We start from the raw sequence: 8,942 nt of genomic DNA on the forward strand, positions 1-8,942 counted from the left end.
GGATAGCAGAAAACGGGGGCTGGCAGGTTGATTTGACAAAGAAACTCAGTCAGCTACCCCATGAAATTGAATCACAATCATATGGAGTTTGGTGATGCCTTACTAGAAAAGGCAGACAATGAAAGGGGCGAGAATGCCCATGTTTCTCAGGAAGCAGATGCACTTCTGAAGCTCAACCTCATTTAGTCTGATTCGTGACTTCTGTGTTGTCATTATGTTTTCACAATTGTTTATGTTACCACAAGGCTAAGGAATGGCCGGAGGGCAGCCAAGTATCTTTGTTTATGCTGCTATGTATACAGTGTTTTATTGGCTGTTATATACACAGGCTAATAGATGCTAAGTTTTAGTTTTACAGTTTTGGAAAATCATCAATATCTGATATGTGATGCTGAGTTTTTAAAAGTTTTGCCAGTTTCTCAACGTGGCCGTTTAATATAAGTATATTTTAAAGCTAAACGAAAAACACTGTCTAAACCACTAGCAGCCTGTGTAACTCTGAATTAACTGAGCTATTGAAAGAATTTATTTGTTTCTTGTAAAGAGGAACTTACTGAGTAGGAAACCATGCAAGGGGAGGCCCATTCTTGGCAGTATCCCAGTCTTTGTAAATGGAATAGTACATAAGCTGGTGCAGAGTATGTGGGTAATGGGGATTCAAAAGCTCCTTTGAAACTCTCTGCCATAATAAAGGATCCGATCCTCCAAGCTCTGCAATAGCTCGTTGAATTTTGCCATAGAAGATTGCAGCCTTGTGGGCTGGAAGGCCTGCTTGGACTATGTCATTTACTCCCAACTCCTTGACACACTTCCCAACTTCAAAATCCCTCGCTCTTGCCATGTATCAATAACAAATCACAACACCCCCAGATCAACACCACAGAATTTGCAGTAACTCCAACAGAAATACTGGGTGCAGTGAACAACGATGGAATCCTGACCCAAAAAATGCCCACAAAACCGACAGAACGAATTACATCATTCCATGTACTTCATATCAAACAAATGCAGAGATTGGATAATCGGGTTGCGTACCTCTAGACTAGGTGTAATGAACACAGATTCTCAAAGATTGCAGAATGTGTCTCATCGACATTAATCCATCTCCCATTAGACAAAGAGAGCGGAGGAATGGTGTCGGAATGGTAAGTAGAGATGTAGATGCGTTGGAAAGATCCAGCTGTGAAAAGCCCACGAATATTTGGTGGCCTACGAACCACAATTACAAGTTGAGTAGGTTGGGACTCGTAAGAAAAACAAACACCGAAATTGATCAAGGTAGAAGCCTAGTTCAGTGAATCAGGGCGTGTATGAGGTTGGTGATCACGTGGGTGTTTGGGTGACATTGGGCCATGCGATCATATATTATATATTTAATTATAATAGTCTATATAAAGTTGATGCGCAGTCATAGCTGTTTTGTGTTGAAAATATGATGCTGGTAAATAGGTTGGTTAAATCAAATGGTGATTTTAATATTGAATTTCATAATTTATAAATTATCCATTATTATGATTATCATTTAAATTATTTTAAATATTAATAAGGCTATTAATAATTAAAAAATAAAATTTATAATATTTTAATAATAGTAATAAATGAAATAATTATATATCATTAAAATAAAATATCATATATTAAAAAGTTAGAAATTATAAGTACGGTTAAAATATATGATAAAGTTAAAAATTATCAAGTATTGTTAAAACAATTTCATTGATGATAAGGATGTTGATTATTTTTTTATTTAATTTATTGATTTATTTATAAGTGTATGAAATTTTGAAATAAAATTAATAATAAGTATATGATGAGATGAAATAATTAATGATAACATTGTTATTTCAAAAATAATAAAATAAAATATTTATAATAATAAAATTTAATGTATAAAAAGTTAATAATTATATATTATTAAAATAAAATATTTATAATAATAGAATATAATGAAATGATATTTTAATGTTTATGATATTGAAAATAGTCTACAGGAAAAAAAATATGGAAAAAAACTAATAACTATTAACTTTTTATATTTTAAAAATTATTATATGAATAATTATAGATTTTGGGTTTAGTTTATTAGTTTATTCATGTGTATATGAAAATCCCTAAAATATTTTACAAATTGTTATTTACTTTTAATAAATTTGAATAACTTTTTTTAATATAAAGTATAATTTTGTATTATGTTTTAAAAAATAATATTATAAATTATATATTTTTGATGATATTGTATTTTAGAATTTTTATGGTTTATAAAATTAAAATAAAAAGATCTTTGATGGAGTGGATGTACAAAAGATTAATGAGTTTGGGGGACCGTCTGCCACCCCACCAACTTTGTGGGCAATTAAATGGGGGTTTGCGTGGCTTGACACCCTCATGCACAAGTGTGTGACTTCATTATGTTCGATCATATCGAGGACCATTCTCTAGAGAGTACTTTTGTTGAGTTTACGCAATGGAGAAGGCTCTTATGCCTAGAGTGTAGAAGTCCACTGATGCAAGTGGGATTTTTTTATCCCATCAAACATTTTCATATGGGAGGGATGAGGCAGGGCTACCAAAAAACAGGGCAGTGAATTGGAACAGACATGTTAGTATTCATGTAACGCCCTTGTTGATTGGTAATTTTGTTTCCCTGTTCCTATGGGAGGATGAAGGCAAAACTAACTACGTGAAGGTGGATAAGGTGGCCTTGTTTGTTGAACAGAAAATTGCATCTGGGAACAAATCATATACCTTGTCTAAAGGGAGAAACGGTGGTATCCAGGCTTGCTCAATGATACCTCCTTCCTATGGTTACTACCAAGTATCCTTCATTTTCTCGTTGCATGTGTATTATTCTTTGGGTCGTGTTTGCCACTGGTCAAGTCTAGGGGTTGTGGTAATATATCTATAGGGGAAGGTTACTGCTCTTATATTCTGAGGTAAGAAGATCTATTTTTTAGGGACCTAGCTACTTTCCCCTGTCAAGTTGTTCTTAAGCCAAGCGGCTATGCCCACCCTATTTTAGTTGGCATTTCTTTTCTCCTTTATTGTTATGTTTGATTTGATTGCATATATTTTTAGGAGGGGAGTAATTTTTCGATTAGTTGTAAATACCTGGAAAATTAAATTAATTAGGCCTGAGCCTATCTTTCCTGCTTCTGAGGAGTTGTGGATTGCTTGGCATCCGAGGTGCCAGGGGGTTGTTTATTTGTGGTCTTTTATTATTTCATTGTTTGTGGGGGCCAGAATGTTGCACTGACGAATGTGTGGACGTCGTGGGGTTGGGGGACGTAACTAGTCGAGCTAGTCACAAGCTAAGTTGCAGGCTCAAGATGTGGTGATTGACTATCATGTTGCAACCTCTCCTAGCACGTAGGTGGTTATTCAATGGTTAGATAGACAAGTCCATCAAGAAAGACATGTTTACTCTGACTCAGAATTAAAAGATGAGGTCACTCATTGGCTCTATGACCCTCACCACACTAGGGGAAGGCGAAACCAACACGTGCATTGTTACACGTCATTTTGTCACATTAGGCAAATGACCATCAGTTTGGATATATCGCTATCCACAAATGTGTCCTAAAGCATTTCCCTGCAAAGTTAGAATACAAATTATCCCAAAGAAAGTGGAATTCCTGGATCCCATGGTACAAAACCTTGTTTTTGACTTCCTGCGCATTTCTCTAGTCAATCTATGTGCATACGCAAAAGAGTTTATTAGGAATTGCGCATAAGTACGCATTGTCTTACCGAACATGACTTAATGCATGTAAAAATACAAAGTAAAGTCTAGAAGCATTGTTGGTAGCATCTATCTCAACCAACAAGCTTTGAATGGTTGCATATTGAATCCTGATCCCTCCCATCATGGAGCAACTCCCTCTCTTTGTGGAATCCATATCCCATAATTAATGGATCTCATCCCTTGGAAAATGGATCCCAAACTTCCCACTCTTGGCCTATAAAGCTAGCCTAAGCTTAAGGATTGAGGAGGACTATTGGAAGTAGGCTTATGCTGCAGGAATAAGGTTGGAAGGCTATTCATTCAAGGAGAGGGTTGGAGATTGTGGGAAGGGACTTGCAACATCAAGGCTTCATGGTTGTAAGGCTATTCTCCATTTTATTAATATAAAGGCAATTGTTCTTTCTCAATTACATCTTAGTTGATATAATTTGTAGGATTCCTTGATCACCTACATAGATTGTGATTGCATATTGATCAGTTTATGATACATGATTGGTTAATTAGTCCATTTATCTCTTATGTTATATACTAGATGCTTTGATCTCTTGTTTGTTTCTGTCTATGCATATCTCCTTTAGGACATCATGGAGAAGTTGTGGGGAGTGACGGGAGGATCTCTAAAGCATCGAGGAGTGGATGGTCGAAAGCTTTGAAGGGGACTTCATCAATCATTTCATTTAAACAGTAAGTGGCCTCTATCATAGTATATGTTTCAGTCAATCATAGTCTAGAGAAAGGTAGCAGTTCCTAGTTGTTTGTTACTAGGTTTCTTTGAAGTCTAGGGAGATCGCTCTTGTCTGCAAGAGGGATAAGTCCACATAACATGCATGTCATTGCTCTCCACTAGTAGTTAAAAATTCTATTGGGATGTGTGATAAGGGAGAAGTACTAGGACATAAATGAGATTATCTCCTTGTTGAACAACATTCAACATTATCAATGGAAAATGCAGGTAAGCTTGGACGAGTTGGAAGCTCGAGTTGCTCACATAGAGAAGCATATTAAATGTGAATTTAATCCCTTAGTTCTTCCTGGTATAGTGCACAGGACCCAACTCCAATTACTTTGCCAAATTCTTGATATGGATACCATGTTTTGGACTTCTGATAGTTGTTTACTTTCTAGTTGCACAATGTTTTATGTCTAATAAGTTTTTTGACCTTTGTAAAAGATGAGAACTATCACTTGTCGACCAAAAATACATGGTTTCTAAATATAGTAAACTGAAGCTAGTAAATTTTAAATAGTGATTTCAATAACATAATTTGATTTTCGAAAAAAAATACATTATACTTTAAAATAATAATAATAAGATTTTTTTAATTATAATATTAAAGTCATTTATTTTGAGGAGTTTATGTTTATAATAAAAGTCATAAATTTAATTTAATTTTTTTATTTAGGTTATGGATTAAATTATAATTATTGATATCATCGATATTTTTAAAAGAGTTTATATTTCCTTTTCTCAAACTTAACCATCATTTAAAAAAATAAAAAATAAAAAACAAATGAAGATTTAAAAAGTGATAAATTTAAAACGAATCTTATAATTTTGTTTCGTATTATATTTTTATTATTTTATAAAAACAAATATTTTTAAATTTTTCAAATTTATATTTGAGTTATACAAATTAATTATTATGTTATTGTTAGTGACATATAGTATTATTGAGGGATATTAATTTATTGTTTTACAAAAAATTTGGTCAAAATTTTATGCAATTGGCAAAGTGAACTTTGGGTTTTAATTTTTTGAAGGGATTATGTCAGCAGCACTGCCACATCAGGGCTCCAAATCCTGATATGGAAACACCACTATTATTATAACATTTTGCTTCTTTGATGGTGTTGATTTGTTCTTTGATAACCCGTTTGATAACCCGTTTGCAGAAAGAAACGCCCTTCGTTTGCAGAGAGAAGAAGAAACAAAAGTGGAAACGCACAAGGGGAAGTGTTGCAGGGCTCGGGCAGCGGAGAGAGCAAAATAATTTCATGCGATTCCGTTTGATTTCATCGCAGAGAGAACAACGAAAGATGGAGCCCATGGGGTTTTGGGGCAGGGCATTTATGAGCATAGCAACGTGGTGAGCAGTGTGGTCAGCGATATAAGCAGAGCAGTGTGGGCAGCAGCGAGAGCAGCGAACAGTGAGCAGTGTGAAAATAGGGAATTTTTATGCAGCGGAAGTATTGAGCAGCGAGCAAGCAACAGCAAATGCATTCAAACATGACAAAGGAACCAGAAATTTCAGAACATGTGGAAACAAATGATTTAGGGCAAGTGAAAATTGCCTCATCCGCCAAAGCTGGGAAGTGGGTTTGGGTCAATGCCAAACAATATCGGGGCATTTTAAAACAAAGAATAGCCCGTCTAAAATGGGAGCAAGCAAGGAAGAAACAATCTAAAAAGAAAAGTAACTGAGTCCTACGCAAAAAGCACTCAAACAAGTCTCCTCCACAAGCACATGGCAACAAGAAGTCCAAAGGAAAAACCATTGATGATTTTGCCTTATATAGTCCCACATCCACACCTCTCACCTGGTCATCTGATCTTTATGTGAAAGAATTGTTAAATGCAAAACAAAGGTTGGAGGTTTTAGAAGCTAAAGGGCAGGAAAGAGATCATAAAATTCATATAATAACGGCTGAGAACAAGGCGTTAGCATAAAGTAATAAAATATTAGAAGAACAAGTGGCATTGCTACAGAAAGCTCTCCTGATAGGGAAGACAGAATGGCAACGCATGAAGGCGGATGTGCAAAACATAAAGAAATCTGTAGTGGAAAGTACAGAGGTAGTGAATGTGAAATCATCCCAGGATAAAGGGAAAATGATTGTCCAAATAAACAACCATGAAGAGAACGCAAAAGAAGAAATGAAAGAAGATTCCACCAAAGTTTCCAAAACTTGGGCTCAAGTTATTAGCAATTCTGCTAATAAGGAAGGAGAAACAAATATTTAGGTTGACAACATGCAAGATAGTGAAGGAAAGGAAAGACAAAATAGGGCAGCAAACATAATTATTAAAGGGGTGAAAGACTATGGAAAAAACGAATGTACTCTTGACCTTGCAAGAGACTTCTTGAAAGACAAGTTGCTATGGCAAGGAAAAATATGCCAAGCATGGAGGGTGGGTAAGTTTAACAGGGAGAGAGCCAGGCCCATAAAAGTCATTATGCCTAGCTTGCGTGATAAATATATTATTCTAAGCAAGAAACATCTCTTGAAGGGTTCTCGTTTTTTCCTAGAAGAAGATTTAACTGTAAAACAACAGGTGGAAAGAAGAGAGGAAATTTTAAAGGTTAGGGCAGCGAGAGATGAAGGAAAGAGAGCATGGATTTATAAAGGCAAAGCTGTGATAGCGCAATTTGGACCTCCTTCCAGAACAGAGCAGCAATATGGTAATAAAGAAGAGGCAACAAACTCTTCAACAGGAAATCAGAAAGCAAGGTCAGTATGGGAAAACAGGGACAAAGACTCAAATGTGAGTCTTACCTGTCAAAATAAATAGCAATCAAGTCATACCCAGGTTTCCTTAAGATTAGTTTGTTGGAACTGCAGAGGTTACCCATGGAGACAAGGACCTGGGTTAGGGCCTATTGCGGAAAACAAAGACATAATTTGCCTCATAGAAACACATGAGCATGAAGGGTGCAAGACACCTTCGTTTGAAGGATACTGGAAGATGGCAGTGTGGAACAAGGCAGCAGGGAATGGCAAAGGGCACGGGGGTATCATGGTTTTAGTAAGGGAGAAAGAAGGTCGTCTCATTCAGTTAGAAAAAGAAGACTCAAATAAGCAATTCATTTGTTTTAAAATATCAGAAAATGGAAACCACATCAGAATTGCAGCATGCTATTTTGCGCCATAGGTTTCAAAAATCTACAAAGGTAGAGGGCTTGACCACAAAGATCCATTTGCAGCTTTAAGAGCGGATATTGCAACATATTCTCAGCTAGGTGAAGTCCTTATAGTGGGTGATTTCAATGCTAGGACTGCAAGTGAGCAAGCTAGCATTCTTTGTTGTAAAGATGATTGTGACCCTATTTGGCTTACAGAAGAAAATAATCATCAGTGGGAAAGAATTTCAGAGGACAAGGGCTGCAATCTCTTCGGTGAACAATTGCTTACTCTATGTGGGGCCTTTGATTTGGTCATTTGTAATGGCTTGACTAGATGGGCAAAGTCCAGTAATTTCACTTGCAATACTTACAATGGAGCAAGTGTGGTAGATTATGTAATTTGCTCGCATGGTTTGTGTGAGAAAATGGAAGAAGTTTTGGTTGGAGATCAGTTGTGGGATTTGAAATTAGATCACAAGCCAATTTATTTATGTTTCTCTTGGATTGGAAAGAAACAATTAGAGTCAAAAATTCAGCATGTCCAACAAAATCTCCCACAGGGCAGAATTCTTTTGACCCCAGAAAATTGTAATATCTTCAAAATGACGCTAGAGAGGCTCTTTGAGAAGGAGAAAATTACAATTCACAGCCTTCATAGTCACGAATTAACACATTTAATTCAATGTGCACTTGCAAAGTGCAAAAGAACAAAAATTAAAAAGTCTGAAACAAATTGCTTTCCGGTTAATGCTTGGTTTGACGAGGAATGCAAAAAGGCAAGGAGAATGTGGAAAGAGTCAAACAAGGATAACATAAAGCTCAAATCTTACAAGCATTTACTAAGCAAGAAAAAGACTAATTTCATGGTTTCAAGGAGGGAAGAACTAATTTTCCTTGGGAAAAATAATCCCAAATTATTTTGGAAGGAGCTCCAACCGAAAAAGATACAAATTGGAAATAATATTACAGCTTCTAAATGGTTTGACTATGCAAGACAACTTTACGAGCAGGTTCCCAAGGTTAACCCTCCCCCCTTGGTCAACACGGATACTAAACTCTTCACGGTACAAGAGGTAGAGATGGGTATCAAGAAGTTGGGTGTTGGAAAAGCAAAAGACTTAGCTGAACTCCAAGTAGAATATCTAAAGTGGGGCTCAAAGATTCTTGCACCTCACATTACAAAAATCTTCAACAATATCATACAACAAGGGCTCCCACAGATTGGACAACTAGTCTAGCAATACCTCTTTTCAAGAGCTGTGACGTCAATAATCTCCAATTATAAGACCATCATGATAAACCCTTTGTTTGCAAAGCTATTTGGAAGCATGCTAGAAAAAAAAAGCAAGTGGGCAGAA

The 8,942-nt window shown here is 36.0% G+C and overlaps 1 protein-coding gene across 2 annotated transcripts in view; it reads right to left on the minus strand.

Annotated features, from left to right (window-relative positions):
* Positions 1-1,241, minus strand: part of LOC149187643 (putative CoA ligase CCL12) — a 278,936-nt gene extending 277,695 nt beyond the window's left edge. The window contains exons 1-2 of one of the 2 annotated variants that reach the window (XM_089411419.1): positions 1,036-1,241; positions 555-936 (exon numbers count right to left, since the gene is read on the minus strand). In XM_089411419.1, the coding sequence (XP_089267545.1) occupies positions 555-841 (287 nt within the window). In that variant the 5' untranslated portion in view covers positions 842-936; positions 1,036-1,241. Of the gene's footprint in view, positions 1-554 lie in introns of both variants that reach the window. The other variant, XM_089411418.1, reaches the window with a different exon arrangement.
* Positions 1,242-8,942: the final 7,701 nt, after the last annotated feature.

This window comes from Pinus tabuliformis, chromosome 3_1, assembly GCF_031772625.1.
Source record: "Pinus tabuliformis cultivar Carrire ecotype Pingquan chromosome 3_1, CPIR1, whole genome shotgun sequence".
Classification (NCBI taxonomy): Eukaryota; Viridiplantae; Streptophyta; class Pinopsida; order Pinales; family Pinaceae; genus Pinus; species Pinus tabuliformis.